The 21,463-nt window shown below is 35.6% G+C and overlaps 1 protein-coding gene and 1 long non-coding RNA gene across 3 annotated transcripts; one reads left to right on the top strand and one right to left on the bottom strand.

Moving 5' to 3' along the window:
• Positions 1–12,784: 12,784 nt before the first annotated feature.
• LOC148855556 (uncharacterized) lies at positions 12,785–17,158 on the top strand. Of its 2 annotated transcripts, none has more exons than XR_016112488.1 (2): positions 12,785–13,887; positions 14,009–17,158. It is a non-coding gene; the product is annotated as an uncharacterized LOC148855556 (long non-coding RNA). The 2 variants fall into 2 exon arrangements; XR_016112487.1 differs by having other exon boundaries at positions 13,973–17,158.
• A 1,588-nt stretch (positions 17,159–18,746) lies between these two features.
• LOC148855555 (putative F-box/kelch-repeat protein At1g15680) lies at positions 18,747–20,039 on the bottom strand. Its single transcript, XM_088984922.1, has one exon. The coding sequence runs from the start codon at positions 20,037–20,039 to the stop codon at positions 18,747–18,749; it is 1,293 nt and encodes a 430-aa protein (XP_088841048.1).
• Between the last annotated feature and the right edge of the window lie 1,424 nt (positions 20,040–21,463).

Genomic DNA, 21,463 nt, shown 5'->3' with positions numbered 1-21,463 from the left:
GATGTGGATCTAGAGATTTTATAATCAAATGTTGATGCAAATATATGCGGGTTTAATCTAAATCCAATCTGTTTACGGTCCTATTGCCCACATTATGTATGGGCTTGGTGCAGATCTGAGTTGGGCCTAGCTCAAAAGAAAGTAATTGCTTGAGCCTAGAAATGTATAGGCCTATCTGGGTTAGCTATCTATTAATGCTAATTTTTATTAATTTCTTAATTCGTAATAATTGTTAGATAAAAGCTTGATAAAATTTAAAAAATTTTATTAACTTTAGTAATTTTTTATTAATTTTAACTATTAGGTTTCAAATTATAATTTTCTAACAATTAACCAATTAAATAAAGTTTGAATATGAAATAAAATTTTGGATGAGTAAAATTCTCTCTTTCTTTAGAATACAATAGACTAATAATGGAAATACGGAATATGCCTATAGATATATGCTAAAATTGGTTAATGATGGGAAATAGTGGGACCTATGTCTTAGAATTCTCTCCCTCTCTCTCATTATTTTTAGGCGATTTAACTATTTATTATATTTTATTAACTAATTTTTAAACTATTATATGTTTATGGGTTGGTTAGGCCACGCACGCCTTGAAGTATTAGGCCCAACTTAGCCCTGAAATCGTTTTTGGTTTATTAGATTAATGAGGATAAGAGAGAAAAAAGAAATAAAAAGAGAAAAAGGAAAAGAAAAAAGCACAAAAAGGAAATAAGCAATTTAATGTTAATTGAATGATTAATGAGGTGAGATAAACAAAAGAGTAATGAGAAAGAGAAGAGTGTTAAAAGGTTAATGACGAGATATGAAAGCTTGAAAGTCTTAAAGACTTAAATTTGATTAGTTACTTGAGTTTTAAAAATAAAAGTTCAAAAAAAAAACCAAAAATAAAAAGATAAATGATGGTGAGAAAGGAGAGCCACGCAGCATATCTTATTTGATTGATCAAAATTCGCATTAAGGTATGTCCAAATCAAATATGATAACACATATATTAAATCCAATCTAATATGATGATTTGATCAGATCTCATGCAAATATGAATCCATTAAGGAAGTCAGATATCCGAATCTGATTCAATCTAAATAGGTTGAGGCTAAACAATAAAACATAAAATAACAAAAAAATATTAAATCATAATATTATTAAAACTATCAATATTTATTTCTTAATTTTTATTAGTGTTTATTAAGTTTGATTTTCAAGTGGAATTGAAGTATTTTTAATTAACATTTTAAGGAAACCAAATTTCTTAATTTTTATTAACTATTACAAAATAACTCTATTTTAACTTTTACTAAGTTTTATTAATAGTTATTACTTTTAAGTGGAAGTTTAGTAGATTTTAAATTAATATTTTTATTTTTGTTGGTTTATGTTTTATTTTTAAGCTTAACCTATTTATATTATTTGATTTATTGATATGTTAAACTCAACCTATTTCGTTTAGCCAGGAATTGAAATTGGATTCCAATTGCTACTGTTTGATCCATTTGGAGTTGGAAGTAGAATCAAATAAAAATTTTCAATTTTGTATTAGTCTATTTAGTATTTTATTATTACTTTATTATCATTTTATGAATATATCATTATTATTTTATTAATCTTTAATAATTAATAGCTTACTATTTATCATTAATTTATAAATATATTATTAGTAATTTATTATTTTATTATATTTTATTTTCTTGTATTTTATTAATATGTTAGTACTTCATTATTACTTCAATTGTATTATATTAATATTTTATTTCTACTTATTATTATTTAATTATTCATAATATTATTTCTATTATTATTTTAATATTGTATTAATATTTTGTTAATAGTTTATTAATACTTTATTATTTTATTAGTATTAGGGTTTGGGGAATTTTTTGTCATGAGTTCTTTACTCCTTAACAGATTGTAGAATGTGAATCCCATATTGCCAAGAATGAGAATCAAAATCCCATTTCTATGAAACAAACACTTGGCCATTCTAATTTAGATTCTAGGCATCTATTCCAAGGAACCAAATAGATCCTTATTGTATTATGTTATATTACTATTCCCTCCCTCCCCCTCTCTCTTAAATTTATATCTATATATTAAAATGGAGTGTTCTAAGTTGGCACTTTCTTACTTTCGGGTTATTTTTTAAAGAGAAAATTCCTTATAGGTACCCTATACTTTAGGTTGAGTGCCAATTTAGAACCCGAACTTTAAAACGAAACAATCTAGTACCCCAAACTTTCATTTTGCGACAAGTCACTTAACCAGTTGTTAAGTGACTTGTAAAAAGACAAAAATTCCCTTCAAGTTTCATTTAATTTTCTTTATCAATCATCCGGTGAAACCAGACTAGCAGTGTCATCTATTCATAGTCTCGTCTTTCTTTACTCTTTCCTCCTCTCCACCCCTCTAATTTGTTAGTCTAAGAATGCTGCCATGAATTCCTTGCTTGGGTTGCTCCATGAGGATGATAAGAAAAACGTCCTAATCATTGTTGCACAGGGTGTGGTTCCAGTTCTTATTCAGATATTCGATTTGAGGTCCCTAAAAATAAAGGAAAAATCTGTTGCAGCGATTCCGAGTATTTCAGTTGCAAATTCTAGCAAGCATGTTTTGATTGCCGAAGGGGTTCTACTACTGAATCATCTTATTTGGGTTCTTGAATCGGGAAGTGGGTTTGCAAAGGAGAAGGCTTGCATTACCCTTTAAGCTCTAAGTTTCTATTTCAGCCCCCGTTTCACCGTCTGCCTCTGCTCTCTCTCTCTCTACATTCTGATACCTCCCCTTCCACCTTTGGTCTCTCTCTCCTTTCTTCGTCCTTAGACCTCCCCCTCCGCCTCTGTCTCTCTCTACTCTCTCTCTCTCTCTCTTAACCTTCACTTGGCATTGCTCTTCCGGCAATGCTTTCGACTCAATGGCAAATCCCATCTCTAGAAAAGGAAAAAGATAAAACCAGAAGTAGGAAACTAGAGCTTACTTGCCCAGCAACAATTCCTAATTTTGGTGTTCATCTGCTCTAAAACCCTCATCTGGATTCTTCAACTTAGATGGACTACTCCCTTTCCCTAGACTCTTCTCCTTCTCCAACAGTGACGGAGAATGGAGATCAGGATTTGTGATGGTCATCTTCTTCGTTATCGGTCTCTAATTCAAGTGCCCCAAAAGCTTAATTACAGATGCTGAAGATGGAAGATTCAAGTGCCCCATTGTTAGAAGGAAATCAGATTGGATCAGAGCTCCCTCTTACTCATACACTCTTAGTCGTTCACTGAGACTATAGCTAATTTACCCCAGAACAACTCAAAAATTCTGATTTCCAGTTCATATTTCATAGAACTATCATGCTATTAAACATCAACAAAAAAAAACGAACCTCTAATTCTGATTTCCAATGCACCATAGCCGAATGCGCAAGAACAACTCAAAAATTCCTCCAAAGAACTAAACCACTCAAAACAGAGAGCTTGTATTTGTTCAAATTTTGATCTCACCTTGTGGATCTTAGCCAGCGGTGCGTGAGCTTTTATCCGTTCGAGCTCGATAAATAGCAGAGAGACAGAGAGAGAGATTTATCCGTTGAAGCTTTTTGACCCCTTGAAGAATTCTGATATAGGTTGTTGCAGTTATTGTTGTTGTTGGTTTCTGTGAGATGACCAGACAATTTCCAAGTTCCTTTCTCCGGTCAAGGTCAATCCAAGAACACAGAGCAGTGGTGTCTCTCTTTATCTCCTCCAGCTTCCTTCCCATTGTTGAAGACTCCAGACGATTTTAGGTTGTGGATTGACCGGTTTGCAGACTTCAATAACACTTGACCAAGGATTGAAGGGGCCGAGCAATTTCCAGGGGTGGTGCAATTTTATCGGTGAAATAGGGTTCTGATGTAATCGTTTTCGGCCACATACCAATGTTTCGTGATGTAAAATTTTTTAGCTAAGTACATCGTTATTTGACCCGGTGGTGACGTGCCTTAGTGATGAGCTACTTGGTGAACTGCCTGGTGGCGAACTGCTTAGGGGCGAACTGCCTAGTGGCGAACTGCCCGGTGGTGAACTGTCTGGTGGCGAAATGCTTGGTGGTGAGCTCCCTGGGCGCGAACTGCTTGGCAGAGAGTTACCTAGTGGCGAACTCCCTACTAGGCGGCCAGTGACTTAGAGAATGGTGGAGCCCCCTGGTGCGGCGCAATCCGATTGCCCTCATCATGAGGTGGTCTTCTTTCCTTTGTAGGCAGTGGGAGCTGAGGGACCTGCGAGAACTCCATCTTTTCCTCCTATTTGTAAGTGGCGGGAGCTGAGGGACCTGCGAGAACTCCATCTTTTTCTCCTCTTTGTAGGCGGCGGGAGCTGAGGGACCTGGGAGAACTGAATCAGAGGTCCCGGGGGTATTTTCCCAGTGGAGGCTCTCCGACGCTTAAGTTAGCACTCTGATTGTAGAGAGCTTTGAAGATAATATTGGAGAAATGAGAGAGCTAGAGAGTAGGGATTACTTCCTTTTTTTCATCCCCCTCCCCTTTGGGGGGGTGAGGTCTTTATATATCGGAGTCCTCACAAGTTAGGTGGGTGAAAAGCCTCCAAACGGTAAGACTCGTCACATCCCGTCAGAACCGGGGTACGGTGGTGAACTCCTCGAGGTCATCAGGCTGGCGCTTGTGCCAGGTGGCCAGGTCGGCGCCTAGGCCGGGTTGCCAGAGCGGCACCTGCGTCAGTCAGCGGGTCGGTGTCTAGGCCAGGTTGTCAGGTCGGTGCCTGTGTCAGTCGGCGGGTCAGTGTATAGGCCAGGTCATCAGGTCGGTGCCTGTGTCAGTTTGCGGGTCAGTCTAGTTGTCACGAGGTGCCACATGTCACAATTCCACTGGAGGGCCAAATCTGCCCTCATCAGGTTCACTTTTTTTTTCATTCAAACTAAATCACCACCACTGCAATGGTTCTCCTTTCTCGGACACAACTTTGAGGGTAAAGGTTCTCTATCTCTCCCCGTTCCTTCATTCTCTCTCACCCCTGTTCATCATTGCTTTGCAGCAGCGGCTGACCTCTCCAGTAGCGGTCTAGTAACATGTAATAGCCTCCCTAGGTTCATTATGCTAATAGTGGTCAGATATAGACGACGATAGTGGTGGCGACGGCGGCGAAGAGACAGGGAGTGGAACGATTACAGAGTGGTTCACTATAGCTACCGCTGGGGAGAGGGATGGTGAAGAAGAAGGGAGAGGGATGAAGGGCAAATTTGGGTTTTAAAGTGTCACGTGTGTATGAATTTCGACGAAACATTAACAGATATTAACGACAGGGATAGAGCTAGTTAATTGTCAAAAAACTTAAGGGTATTTTAAGACAATATGCAAACAGTAAGGATATAGTTTGTCAATTTCGTGAACAGTAGGGGTATTTTAAGAGATTTACCCTAAAAACAATTTTAAACCATAAAATGCTAAAAATTAATAAAAAATTTAGTATTAAGGTACAAAATAATATTATAGATTTATCTAGGGCTTAGGAATTAGCCAGTTTCACTAAAGTGTAACTTGAATTGTGATAGAATAAACTAGAAATAACCCAAAAAAATGCTGGACTTAGATGAGCATTGTTTAAATGGAAATACCATAAAGCTCCTTTCTCAATTTTTCTTAATAACACTTGTACATCATTCGACTAGTATCTTTCTTAAATGTATAACATACAATGAGATGAAAGGGTTTGGAAAACCCAAATGCCCTCTCTTTCTTTCTTTAATAATATAATAGTTCTCTATCACTCTCTCTTCCTCTCTCTCTCCCTCTCTTTTATTCAATAATATAATATCTTGGTAATAGGGTACAAATTTATTGATGGCATGACAATGATTAATTTTTTATATTTTTAAATTAAAAGAAAATAAGAAAAATGCAAGAAAAAGAGAATAGATAAATACCATTGTTGAAAGGAGAGGCCTACTGAACTCATATATTTATTCGTATTAGTAAATTAATCTATACTATATATAAAAGTGTGAATGTAGTGTAAAACTTTTTTGGACTAAAATTACCCTCTATTTCTTTGTTAGAGAAAGAGTGTAAAAGTCATTTTATTATAGCTTTAATGGCTACTATAATAGCCATATTTGTGTATTTAATCCATCATCTCATTGTAATGGTTAAAAATGTAACTTCAGTTATTACTTTCCATCTTATTTAATCCCCTCTCATTAAGTCTTATACTTAAAGGTATTAACTCCCATTTTCTTTTATTAAATCCTATATTTAAATTATTTTTCACCAATAAATGGTAGTAATTAGATCTATTTCAATATTTTTAACAATATTAACTCATATATTAAAAACTAGCTAAAAAAACAAGAATATTATTTATTCAAGTGATGGCTAAGCAATTCAGCCATTCAAATCAAATTGATAAACCAATGAAGACATAGTTAGGTAATAATTTTTTTAAAATAAAAATAAAAATAGAAAATTACAAAAATGTAAAAAAAAATAGACACATTTATGATAATTTTATTAATCAAATTAAAAAATGTGTAACAAAAAGAATTATTTTTATTGATAATGAAAATGAAATGCATACTTTAGAAGTGGCCAAAAATAAAATTATTTTACTATTTGGCAATGATTAAAAGTTCAACCTTTGGGTCAAATGCATTAACATTTAATGTCATAAATAAATAATAAAAACATAAAAAATACAAAAATAAAAATATATATAAATGTTGCAAAAAAAAAAACATTCTGGCACATGTATAATATTAATTAATTATCATATTAAACAAAAATCATATGTGACATATTGGAATTATTTTTACATAGAAATATAAAATGATATAGAAAAAACTGAACACATCTATAATTCTATATTTACACTTCTATTAAAAATATAAATAAGATTGTGGAATTTTCTTTTAATTAAAATCAATGTTTTAAAAACTGACCCAAAAACGGAATCGCTTTAGCTTTCAATTTCTGAGTCAGTGGTTCAACCATCGCTATAACACCGCTTGCCCTCTTTTTACATCTCTCATCTCTCTAAATCTCTCTCAAATCCCAAATCATTTGATTCATTGGTGTATCCCATATTTTAATATAAGATCAATATTTGATCTCTTATCTCTTGCATCAATTTTTCAATTTCTTCATTGTAGTTGTAATTTTTTTGTTGTTACAACTTAAAAATAATCACAAAAATTAGAAAACTCAAAATCAAAATGGAATAACTAAAAACCCTAACTAATTTTATTCATTAGGAATAACCGAACAAGATTTTGAGATATGACAGTTTCTTTTATCATTTTTTATTATATAATTTTTATTTTTAAAATAAATAAAAAATTTGGAATTAGTTTGAAAGAAACCCAAGAACCATTAATTGGGTCAAACATTTTAATGGTTAAACTATCTAGATCAGTAGTTCTCTGACCATTTCAACATTTTTTTTTTTTGTAAAATAGTAGTTCAGGGTCAAAACAGAATAGGTGATCTGACCAGTTCCCCAGCCAAAATGGTTCGACTGTTTGATTTTGTCTAATTTTTAAAACATTGACTAAAATACTCATTTTGAATTCTAATTAGATCTATGCCAATATTTTTAACAATATAAGCCCATATGTTTTAAAATTGGCTAAAAAACAAAAACATTCTTTATCCAAGTGATGACTAAGCAATTCAACCATTTGAATAAAATTGATAAACCTATGAATTCATAGTTAATTAGGTAATAAGATTTTTAAAATAGAAATAAATATAAAAAATTACAAAAAATATAGAAAAAAATAGACACATTTATGGTACTTTTATTAATTAAATTAAAAAATAAGTGTAATAAAAAGAATTACTTTTATTATTAATGAAAATGAAATACATACTTTAGAACTAACTAAAAATGAAATTATTTTACTATTTGGCAAAGATCAATAGTTCAACTTTTAGGTCAAATCTATTATCATTTAATGTCATAAATAAATAACAAAAATACAAAAATGAAAAACAATACATAAATAATGTTGCAAAAAAAACATTTGGAACATGCATAATATTAATTAATTATCATATTAAACAGAAAGTAAGTGTGATATATCAGAATTATTTTTATACAAAAATATAAAGAAAATATAGAAAAAAATTGAACACATATATAATTCTATATTTACACTACTAAAAATATCAATAAGATTGTGAAACTTTCGTTTGACTAAAATACTTATTTTTGAATTTACTCTCTATTCAATTGTGAGGTTTAAATTGTAAATTGAATTATTACTTTTCACCTCATTTAATTCTCTTTATTTAAATCTTACATTTTTGATAAATGAATAAAAAACAAAAAAAAAAGATAAAATATTATAAAAAGAATAATCTAACCAAATAGGTAGACCTATCAATGATACTTGAACATTCACAACTCAATCCGATTATCATATATGTAGATGAGGCATTTATATAATCAAATTTAGATTTTGCAATATGCATACGGATAATAATAAAAAACAAAAAACATATAAAAATAAAAAATAAAATATATGTATTTATAGAGATTTTCAGATTCATTATTACTATTATTATAATCATCTAGAATTACCATGTGCAAAACACATACATGCTTACTAGTTAAATTAAAAATGATCAAACTGTTATATATTTTTAAAAATTAACTAAATGATTTTGATGTTATTTTTTCAAAAGACCCCTAGATTTTATTAATGTTATAAATCATTAACCATCATAAGCTTGAGATAGAGAGTCTAATCTCATTCCAATCAAAAGACCCTTCCAATAAGTTCTAATATGATCTATGCCCCCACACATCTCAATGCTTCCTATGCATGATTTTTTTTTTTTTTTTTTTTTTTTGTGTATTTAATCAGACGCCTAGATCCCTCATAGGGCCATAATTCTTTTTTTTCTTTCTGGAAATAGCACAACAACATACTAATAACTCTCTGTCAAAGTCAATGATAATAGGACTTAAACCAAAAGCGGCCCAATCAATTTAAGTCAGTGGTCAGACCCGACCCATTCACAGCTCTAGACCAACAACACAAGATGTAATTTTCCCAAATTCCTGTAATCTATAATATGCACCAGGAGGAGGTGTAAACTCTTCTTATAGGAGGTTAGTGACAGAACATGTTTCTCCCTCAATAATGATTGAGCTAAAGTTTTTGAGATAGCAGCAGCGAAGTGCTGTCGAGGAAATCTGTAGCTTTTGCTTCCTCAATAGAACAAATAGAAATGCTTTTTTCGAGGGGGAGAATTAGATTACCATTGTGATCCCAAACTAATGATTCCTTAGTGAGAAGCACCATCAAAACCAACTTTAATAATAGATAGAATATAAGGTTGCATTTGGCAGTGCAGCTAATAAGGATTTATCTCCTTTTAGCGGCTACAAAAAAAAAGAGATAAGTCCTATTTTGGGTATTTGGTAATCCTAAGTTATAAAAGTTAAAAACACACACACACAAATTAGAAGGAGATCAGATCTCCTTTTTCTTTTAACTTATTCAAATCTGTGTTTTAAAAATAAAATTATTGTACTAATATGATCATCAAAATTATTAAATGACAAAAAAATTGCTCTTTCATATCTCCATATTCTCGACCTCTTACATGAAAAACCTTAGCTTTCTTCACCAAAGATGTTCTCAGCGCAGAACATGTAAGCTTGATTCCAATGTTTTAAAAACAACTCAGAACTGAAACCGTTTTGACCACCAGATTACATGTTGATAGTTCAATCGTCCATTTCAAATGGATGACCCATTTTAATAAAAAATTAAAAAATAATTATAATAAAAAAAAGTCAAAACTGTTGAACAGGTCAAATGGGTCAATGGTTTGACTGCCCAGGTCAACAGGTCATTGACCGATTCAAGGGTTTTGGTCAGGGACTGGGGTTGGGGTAAAAAAGAACCAGTTGCCTAGATGGTTCCCTAGCTGAATGGTCCGACCATCTAGGTCAATGGCAGTTCAAAAACCATGCTTGATTCGCTCTTGATCCGGCAATAGCAAAGGTGGTGACGGTTGTGATATATATATACTACCTATAAAAGAACGAATGCCCCTTTCTTTTAGAATTTTCATCGGATGTTTTTTACCCCTTGCATAAGCATACAATGTGCCAATGCAAATACTGACACATGCAAGTGCAAATACACATTTACTAATATATAATTGATGGATTTATTTGCAAACATTATCAGTTTATATGGGGTTGGGACCGTCTTTGGATGGATATGCATATCACTTTCTTGGGTGACACCTCTAACCAATGTTACCAAACACATGATTCTCATCTTTTTATAAAGGGATAAGTACACTGTACTCCCCCTCAGAAATCTGAAATGGTAGCCATTTCCCAGTATATTAGTCCACTCCTAAAGGGATATGCATATCACTTATCCCTTTTTATAAAGGGATAAGTACCACGAATTTAACATCAATCCACGGGCAGGATTTAGTCCACTCCTAAAAATCTTAACTCCACCCTAAGGGTGGACTGAACTATAAAAACACCTTTGTATTCTCACCAAACACAATACCTGACTTCTTAAACATAACTTGTTAAGTTGGACTTTTAAGAAGTCCAATAAATCACCTGACCTCACTACCAAACACAACCTTAACTATAATAACTTTTTTTTTGAGAGAAGCCATATATGGTGGAATTCATTAGAAATATGCTCAGTATACAAGATATTACAATCAACATTAGCCAGAGAATCCTGAGCACGGGAGAGAGAGCTTGTGAGGACTCTGCAGCTTAAATCCATAAAACGCCAAAACGAAGGGTGAGACTTCCAAAGATAAACTCGACAAGAAACTCCCAAACAAGGCGTCCCAGCAACAACTAAAACAAGAAGGGGTTTGGAGAGAATTGATTGTTAAACTCAAACGCATCTAGTGGCAATCAACAGTAAACTTCAAATATAGTCGAAGGGGAAAAGAAGATGGCTAACAAACTGTTCCTCCAAAACCCGATGAAATAATCACAACTTAAAGGCAAGTGGCCTACCGTTCCACATCAGGATACGCGTATGGAGCTAGAAAAGCCACAACATCCACATTCTAAGTAGTTGGCAGAATCCCAAAAGTTTTGTCCAAACAGTCATCTCTTGTAACTGCCATTAATGCATGAAATCTATGTCCGAGATGGAAGGAATAGTGGCGTAACTCACGCCTACGCGGCACGGCTACACACATGGATCTATTGATGATCACAAAATTGAAATGCCAAAAACGTCGGAAGCATCATACTTGCCGGAAACCGTGAGACCATGATCTCCGGAAACTGGACCTCCAGACAATACAATACGGAAAAATACATCTGTAGTTCCATCTTCACAGGTGCTAACAGTGCTCCAAATCTAAATCCGTTCCAGCGAACCCAAAACGTTCAAAAGAACGGGACGAAAACCAACATTGATCCCATCAATTTCAAAAGCCGGCAAGAACTCGGTGCCATGAACTAGGAAATCGCCAATACAAGAAACTGCCCCCAAGACACTATAAGCGTGTGTTTAGAATCATGGGTGTTATTGAATAAACAGTCATATAGGCATCACTTCAGTATTTCCCCCGTTATATGGATTGGTATGCAAATAAAAACTTACAAAACAGGCCTTGATTTATGTGCACATCTATCATTGAAAAAAACTTCATTTTAATACTTCCCATAATAGAGACATTTATTTACTGTTTTACTAGTGGCACCAAAGTGTTAATAAATGAATTTATTATTATTTTTTTCACTTTTGCAAATAATTTAAATACAAACGTTTAATGAATATATGTCCACCCAAACACATATTAAACGACCGCACCACCCAAAACTAAACCAAAAACATCATCAATTTAGCCATGGTGACCCTATCCAAAAGGTGTGCATCAGTGCATCCACCGAACTCCTCTGACAACACACACAACCTTTGACATTATGCCGAGATAAACTTCTATTACCTCACCCACAAAGCCAATACCTCCCACTCGAAATACCCTTTGGAAGAGAGGTTTGAAAGCCAATTACATTGATGCTCAAACTGAGACGAAAGCCTCAAAATGTAGAACCGCATCCATCTTCAACCCTTACCATTTCAATCTTTGTGTACAAACCTTATTAACAAGAATAGGAGGAAAAAAACTCACCATTGTGAGAGGGATACCTACACGCTTAGGTGCCAGAGGTCAGTGAAAATATGAAAAAGATGAACCCTATTATCTTCCACCAAATTTCTTTCTCACGACTGAGTTAGATGGTCAAAACTTCTATTTTATGAATAAAATTTTAAAATAACTAAATAAATAAAACGAGCATCTTGAGACATCTATTAAATTGCTTGCACATGTGCAACACACATAATGTGTGATGCTGATAGATCAACAATGACTGCATAAAAATGGAGATGGTTGATAAGCTATTAGTTCATTAGTACATTATATATTTTTTCTAATACTTAAAATGGTTTAAGAAGACTTCTTTAAGGCTTAGAAAAGCTGATACTTTATTCCAAAAGATCAATTGGAAATTTCCTAAAAGCTTAGAAACACATTGTGTACCGTGGCATTCATAAATGTTGCTTCTTCACTTGCTTTTTGGTAAAGGAATTGCTATAAAAAATTTGAACACAATATACACACTATTCAAGTTCGAGAAGTTGGATGACTTAGTGACTTAGGATCTGTTTGGTTCGCAATCAGAACTGGAGTTGAAATTCTTCAAAATCGGAATAATCTATTCCCATAGTCTGTTTAGTTTAGGCAGAAATAGGAATGGGATTTCATTCCTAAAGGAGGGGCAGTGAATGGAAACGCCATTCCTTCAAATGGGAGAATGCCATTCCAGCAAGAATGGGAATAAGATTCCAACTCCACCCAATCAAAACTGTGGGAATCGAAATAATCCATTCCAATTCCAATTCCAATTCCAGATCCCTATTCCTATAAACCAAACGGGGCCTTAATTGCACTCCCATATCATAACTAGTGATTGCATGGTCATGCCATTACACAGCAAAATCTGTAAATATGAGCATCATTTACACAAAGAAATTATTTATGTGTTCAAGACTCGAACAAAATAGCTTCTCCTCCTCAGTTTGAAGACCATAACAGGCATCGGGCTATAACCCTTCAAATTAAGCCAAAGCCCATTAGATAATGAGGGTAGTTTCATAGTGGATTTCTCTTAACCAATTGCCCTTCAGAATGTTATGAACCTGGGTTTTCAATTAAAACTCGGTAACATCATATATTGAAGTTGACAATAAAATTCTTGCGCAGATAATGAATGGTAAACTCAAAATCCGCGTTCGAACCCACCGTTCACCGGACGCTTAAACCCGCCAATCACATTCGACCACGCGTCCAGGATCAAGATTCATAATACACCGTTAACATGGGATAACCGGTTCAACCGGCTATAAAAAGACAAATATTCGATTGTCTGAAAACCTCTCCACCGAACCCTACTCATACACCGGCGACCATACAGCAGCGGACGGTGACTCAAACCAGCGGCCATTGGCGGCGAGAACTCCGGCGATACATTTTTTACAAGGACTTCCTGTTTTCTCTTTTCAACAGATCGAAGCCTTACACTAGTGGGTTTCTTCAGGCGAACGAAGGTGGATCAACATCGGCGGGCTTTCTGTTGTGGCCAATTGCAGGGGCCAATCTGAGTTCGGCGCAACCCATTCCATCTCTCATTCAATCTCTCATTGTTTTCTTCTTCCCCTCCTTTCTTCTCACTGGAGTTCATTTCCAAATGATATCTCCCCTTGTTCGTTGTTAGCTCCGCAACGGTGAGACGGTGAATTTTTTTCCTTCTTCCGGTGGCTTGAATTCTAGCTTCTTCTGTCGGTTCAACCAGCCTTGTAGAGCGCGACAGAGGGCGACGGATCAAACCCAGGTAACTGGATCCACAGATCTGACGCTCATTTACTTGACGTTCCAGTTACTTGACGGATCATTTACTCCTGTTGCCTGGGTTCCAGTTTCTTCTCACCGAGTTCATTTCCCGCTGCCGACAGATCCAGCGTTCCAGTTATTTGCAAGACTTTATCTTCTATGAGGAGCAGATACAGAGTTCTTGTCATCCGATCAAAGCGGGGGACGGTGGATTTTTTCCCCACTGCCGGTGGTTTATGCGTTCATGACGCATGTATGCAGTGAATCGCTGATGGATGCTTGGATTCGGTGCAGGAGAGTAAAAAATGAGGAAAAACAAAAATAGCCGGTTCAACCAGCCGAACGATTAATAACTGAGAAAAGTTCCATTAATTCACGATTAACACGGATGAGATGACGTATTCCTTTTCATTCGAGGGTACACTGTGCACAGAACGCGGCCTTGTAAACTCACCACTCTTTGGGCTTGGGCTATTCATCACACGGTAAGGGAGATTAAAAATCTTTGTGACTCATCGAATGCCAATGTCTTTCATATTTATAGAGAAGCTAATAGGCCTGCAGATGCAGTGGCCAATATAGGAATAGAAAAAGGTGTAGCACATGTACAATAATATTCTTGGGTTCAACGTCTATGCTAAGAAGTGGATTCAAGAAGACCACAATTGGGTTTTCCTGTTGCTAGAATGATTGATCTTTTTATTCTTGTTTTCCTTTGCTTTTATTCTTTTATTGGGTTGGGTTCAGTTTATAAGCGAGAGTATTGTAATGTAATGTAGAGGTGTAAAGTGGTGCCGGTCATGCCATGCTGGCCCGCGGGCTGTTACGGGCCATGCTCCCCTCCTTGGTGAAAAATTTGGGGGTCAGCCTAGCATAGCCACGACCCATGCCCATGCGTGTCGGTGTGCCAGGTCGGGCCGTGTATGGGGCTAAAGCTATTTATTTATAAAAAATTGATAAAAAAACTTCAAATTTTAATTTTATATGAATTTTGTGTATATAATTACTTATATATACAATAACTAAATAAATTAGTATAATAAATTAAAAAAGTATTTATTTTTGTATATATTATATAAATATATTTATAATATAATATATTATTTATATATATGGGTCGTGCCGATCCACGGGTTGTGGGCTGCACAGCCTGTATGATCGTGCTAGGCTTGGCATGGCCCGCAGACCATCGTGCTAGGTTATGTCAAGCCAATCCAAGTTCGTGCCGGGCCGTGGGTGGCACGGCCCGATTTACACCTCTATTGTAATACTTCATGCTTGCCGCTTAGGGGTGGGCTATGTCCTCTATAATTTTCTTTTTTTTTTTTCATAATGATTAATAAAATTTTAAGGTGGCTGTCCATCTACCTGGAGTATAGTCTAGGGTTAACAAGAAATGGATATGCCAATTAAACTCCTTTTTTATTTCTACAAATCAATTCCACTATTTTTTAACTCCTTTTTTATTTCAATTCCACTATTTTTTTTAAATAAATAAGCAAACAATTAATATTAGGGAAAATTCAAGATTTAGTACCCTGTACATTGGGCTTAGTGTCACTTTGGTCCCCAAAATTTAAAATGTGTCAATCCAGCATTGGAACTTCCAAAACACGCCAAATTTAGTACCTACCCTTAACCAGCAGCTAAGTGACGTGTGAAAGGACACAAATGCTCTTCAGGTGTCATCCAATTTTCTTTATTAAGCAGTTCTTCTCACTGGTTCTAGTATGCAGTCGGAAAAGGAAATATTGCCAAAAAACTGTTTGGAGAATGTCATACTCAATTTATTTTGTCAAAAACCAATCTGATAGAGAAAAGTAGTTTGTCAAAAAAAAATCTGGTAGAGCCCAACAATCTACTGGTAGAGTCCTTGGAGGCTAATTCCCAAGTGACTGATCCCATCAAACAAGCTCAGGGAAGTCAAACAGCAAGGTAGAACATACTGCTGGCACATCGGATTTGGAGGCAAACCATGGTAAAGAGGGAACTGATAAAGAGGCTTTATCAGTAGTATCATTGCTCATGACATTTGCCCCAGGTTTCTCTTTGCCATCAAAAGATGATCTGATCACAATATTAAGTAGGTTTGGGGCCCTTAATGAATAAAAAACAGAGGTGGAGGGAAGGAGCCTGCTGAACGATGGGCCACGGTTATGATGAACTTAACACACTAAAATTTTGAAGCAATTGAGGTACCTTTAATCCTCCTTCAATTTCCTCGTTATTTGTTTCCAATTTAGATTATCCTCTTATAGCTTTCATCATTTTCTTTAAGTTGCATAACTGATAACTTATTTGATTTACATATTTCTCACTCCATTAAAGTAACTTATTGTTATATGGGTTGTAGGACTATTTTCAGTTTTTCTTCTTGAAAATCAACTTCTTATTTGACCAAGTCTTGCTTTGACAAATGTCTTAACCAAAATTTCTTTGGATTTGAAGTGTTCAGTTAGTTATTTGCTCTGTTTTTGCTTCACTGTTATGTGGCCTAATGGATAAGCAAGTGAGAGCTCTAATGTGCGTTAAGGACCTAAGAGGGTTCTAATTCCTTGGGTCCAGTTGTAACCATATAGGATGGCCAAGAGCATAATCTCCTAATCTGCTAGTTTCAGACCGACAAAGTATGCAGAACCGGCCACTGTCTTCAAATAACAAATTTCATTAGCTGATATAAAAGCAAAACATATGGAAAATGAAAGAATTTGATGCAGAAGAAGAGAGTAAACCTATAGAGATGATGAGAGCTTGAGCAATGGGCCACAGTTGTGCCTGGGTTGTCTTCTTGAAGAGCTCTGATGCAAAGGAAGCTTTCAGCAGCTCAGAAAAGGCCAGCCCTTTTGGAAATTTTCAAAAGCTTTTATGTCGCACATGTCATCATGTGATAGAGATAACTGACGGATTGCTTGTGGCTGGGACTAAATTGGCATGTTTTGGAAGTTCGGGTACTGGATTGGCACGTTTTAAGGTTCAGGGACCAAAGCGACACTAAGCCCAAAGTACAGGTTACTGATCTGGATTTTGGCTGAATATTAAAACACTCACATTTGTTGATGGATTATGAATGTGAAATATATGTAAAGCATGCATATTGGCACGTTTTGAGCCTTTCTAATGTTCTTGCTCACCTCCAAACTTCAAAAATTTCCTGGCTGATCCCAGGTTCATTTGAATTCAACTTTGTATGTAATATGCGGTATCAGAGGACACTGCTTAATAAGAATTTCTTATTTTTTATTTTTATCATTTAATTCAATTACTATTGTGTTCTTTTGTTGTCTAGCATGATAACATGTGCATGAAATTGGCTTTCAAGCAAAAAGTTGTATAAGCAGGCTTATGTAAAACATAAAAAGTTGTATATCAGTTTCTGTGAGCACATCACTCTTCAATTAATCTAGTACATAACCATTTTCCTTATGCCTCATTTACAGCAACCCATTTTCTAGTTCAATGATGATCAGGAATCATGGACTTGTAAAGGATAAGGAGATGACTCACTATAAGGGAATTTGTAAAGGAAAGAGAGATTGCTGGCTGGTGGAACTAGGCCAATCATTGGCGTGCATGGCACATTACTGTTTATATACAATTCTTTCATATCTTATAAAATCATTGAAGTCACTGATCAAATAAAATGGACACAAAATGATTTAATGATCTTCAACAGTTTATTACTGCTCACCTCAATAAGCTCCATATCTGTATTGGAAGAGGACAATGTATTCAACCTTGTATATGGCGCTAATCCAGGCAAAGCAATCCTCATCGTCAACTCGTCAAATTATCAACCTCTGCAAGATAGTTCCTGTTCAGATTCTTTGGAAGTAGTCAAGCCAAATACATCATTAAAGCATAAACACCAATCTCTAATGTAGGTCAGAACAATTAAATAACCTTAAACAAGTTAAGACTGCATGAGTCAGGATGGACCAACAAATGGTATGGTCAATACCAAGAGCAGTTCAAGATGTTTAGTAATTAGCTAATTCTGTGCACTGACAATACCCAGTGCAGGGACCAAATCCACCTAATCTAGTTGGAATGACTCTATCCATCAAATATATGGCATTGTCCTAGTCAAAGGTATCTGTTTTCCATTTCCAGAATCAAAAGAAAAAGAAATTACCAACTGTACCTTCATTTATTTAATTTCATTAGTAACAAACCATAAAACTTCTGAAATGAACAAACAGTTATAGCACTTAGCAGTCAAGTATGTTTATGCTGTGTATCTGGTATGCTTGCTTTAGCATCTCTAGTAATCTCAGTGCACATGCAAAAAATTTGAAATGATGTTTTAAAGATGGCCAGTAATGCAAAAATGGAGGGTGCTAACCTGCCAATGATTCCTGAATGTTAAAGAATTATAAACACTGATTTCACTAACACACATACCAGAAGTCTGTAGCTATGATGACTGATTTAAGCACAAACATTAAATTGACCAAGTTGATCTAAGACTCCACATTAAGTGTATGGTCTGAAATGGCACAAATATGTCTGAAATTCTGCAGATTAGAATCCCATACAGATTGCATCTTTTGAGATTGCCAAGTTGGTTCAAACCCCGGCCTTGCGTTTCTGCTCTGAAAGGGGGTCGGGCTCAAATCCCCTACAGATGATATAATAAAGTTGTGATCAACTTAAGACATCCAGAATCTTTACATATTTCAGCAATGCCACATCAGATGATATAATAAAATAAGAAGGGGACTACTCAATAATGACATCGTGTCATCATTCTTCTCTAAAACAAACAAATAGCACAAGGATGTCCAATTTTGATATTAGTAGGGAATCAAAAAGTATAATAGAATATGTTCGGGAAAGGCATCTTGCATCATCCTATTATTCCTACGTTCCTACCTTTGTCCCGTTTACAACAGAAGGTTGGACAGACAGCGGCAATTCTGGAAGAAAATAGGGAAAGCTGACCCAATTCCAATGAGGAAGATCTCTATTGAATTGCCAGAGTCGCATCCTTTCCTTCTCTAGATTATAATCAACTATAAACGACGGAAGATTTAATTGCTCTCGAAAGTCCAGCCTAAAGAACGCCCGTACTGGGTGCCATTCATCAAACCATATTGCTGAAATGCGAGCGGGGTCAACGCAAAAAGGAAGAGGAAGATAAGTTCTGAGTGACTTTCTCAAGGTTTTAGATAATGCCCTCAGAAACTTTTCCGCAATAATGCTCCGCGAAAGCTTCCATTGACTGTTACTGTCATTCTTGTAGTCCTCACGCATCCACAAGTCAATGGAGGTCCTAAATTCATTAAAGCAAATAAGCTGAAGAAACCCACGAAACATAGAGAAACCACCTATCCTGCTAATTTGGTTTGGTTGCTGTAGAAAAGATATGTTCTCTTCCTTGACATCATAGGCAAGAATGCTTCCCGACTCACATAACCAATGAAGTGCTCCATTCAGCTGAATTGCTGCAGGCTCAAGTGAACTCAGTCCCAGCACAAAACTGGATGGCAGAGGAGGAGACACATCAAATTCTAATACCTTCCATTCCCAATTCACTGAAGAAAATGCCTCCACAACTATAGGCTTTCCTTGTGCTCCTGTAAGATTATCAACATGAACAACATAGTAATTCCCCTCAATTTCATCCACAAAAAACCCAGTATGCAGCACCAAATTTCCATGTCGCGTTTTGGGTACTGGAAGAATGACCCATTGCCTAGTAACGGGGTTACAAACACAATACAATGGGGAGTGCACGAAGGGACGAGACAGACAGCTGCTGCAGATTACTAGTCCATGTCGAGTACCAACACATACAAGGAATGGGTAAGGAAGGAAATCCAGGGAACCTTTCAAATTAGACCAACCCCTCTGCTTTCCGGCTTTACTTTGAATGCTAGAACCAAGAAATCGATAAAAACAAACATTTTCCAAATCCTTTGCATTGTAATCGACTGTCTTCTGGACAAACAATCCAACAAACAGTTCTCCCGGAAACGCGAATCGTCGATGAAATCTATACGCCCGAACAAACTCCGGATCGTTGATCAGATAGAACCAACTCCTGCTTACGCATTTCAATCGAGTAACATCGTCGCCGGGAAGTCGAAACAGAATCTTCCGAACGATGTCGATACCCAAATCGAATGGAGATTGGAATCTTGAGGTACTCATTTTCTTGCTTTCCGCTTGCTGATCAAAAACTAGAAGAAAGATACACAGAATTTAAGAAGCGAGATGTAGCACAATATTACATTCAATCACACAAGAACATCTTTTACAGAAAAAGAAAACAAGAACATCGCTCGATTGTATTCATTTCGGTTCTTGGGCGAAACAAGAACATCGCTCGACTGTATTCATTTCGGTTCTTGCGCAGAACAAGAACACCGCTCGATTGTTGGCTTTCGATTTCAATTCTCACTCTTAAATGGACGAAGAACAGAACCGTTTGGGAGTGCGTTTGTTTACAGCGCGGGTGTTTTATAAATTACAAATATATACCAACGAGAGCCTGTGCGATCCACGGGATGGGGGTGGGGGCACCCTTCCTTCTCCCTCGCCCCCGTAAATCAGGACACTCTGACTCTACCATCGTTACCAAAACCGGACCGGACTGGACGGTCCGACCAGAAAACTGAGAATTGGTCATTTGACCAGTTCTGTTTTACTCCAAAACCACTTTTTGGCTAAAAACTGTTGATTTGGTCAGTGAATTACTGACCCAGGTAGTTGAATCACTGATCCGGATAATTATTTTTGGCCGTTTTTTTATGTTTTATTTTTTTCTGTTAGAGCGGATTGTTCATTTGGATCAGACGGTTGGACTGTTCAACCCAGGAACCAGACCCAAAATGGTTCCTCACTTCCTTGTCTGGTCTGGTTTGAAAAACCTTGCACTCTACTCCATCCCCACCCCGGCCCCAATGGTGGGGCGGGTTCGGGGCGAGGCATCCATTTTCCATGGGAATGAGGAATCCCCAAATTTTTCCTACCCTGAGGCAACCACCTAAAATAATCTATTTTATGGATATTTTACAAGTAGGATTATGAGAAAATGGGGGTATTTTAGGAATTGGATTATATGACAATTTGGAGGTATTTTATAAATGAAATTATGGGATCCTAGGATTATAAGAATATGAGAAAAACTTAGAGATATTTTAAAAATTAATATTAAATTTATAGATTGTAAATTAATGTACCATCGGGTTCGGGGAATAATACGCAAACTCCATCCCTAATTTGGGGCAAAAATATTTTCCCTATCCCCACCCCGTTCTCGTTTAAGATTTGAGAAAACTTGCCCCGTTCGGGCCGGGGCAGGGTAGGGCCCTAGTTTTATAAGGAAAATTTCTATCCCTACAATTCTAATAATTTTTTATAACTAATTAACTAATAGTAAATTAAATAACAATAAATTACAATATTTTATGATAATTTCCAAAAAAGTAAATTAGTTATTTACAATAACAATAAATTAATGTAATATATTTACTTTTTAAGCTTAAATTATTTACTATTAATTAAAGTAAATGTAATTATAATAAATTAATATAATTATAGTAAATTATATTATTTTAATTAAAAATAAAGCC

This window comes from Nelumbo lutea, chromosome 4 (assembly GCF_056320005.1).
Source record: "Nelumbo lutea isolate HS-2025 chromosome 4, American lotus-T2T, whole genome shotgun sequence".
NCBI classification, from domain to species: domain Eukaryota; kingdom Viridiplantae; phylum Streptophyta; class Magnoliopsida; order Proteales; family Nelumbonaceae; genus Nelumbo; species Nelumbo lutea.
Note: the sequence above shows the minus strand (reverse complement) of the source record. Positions and strands in the feature narration are given on the sequence as shown.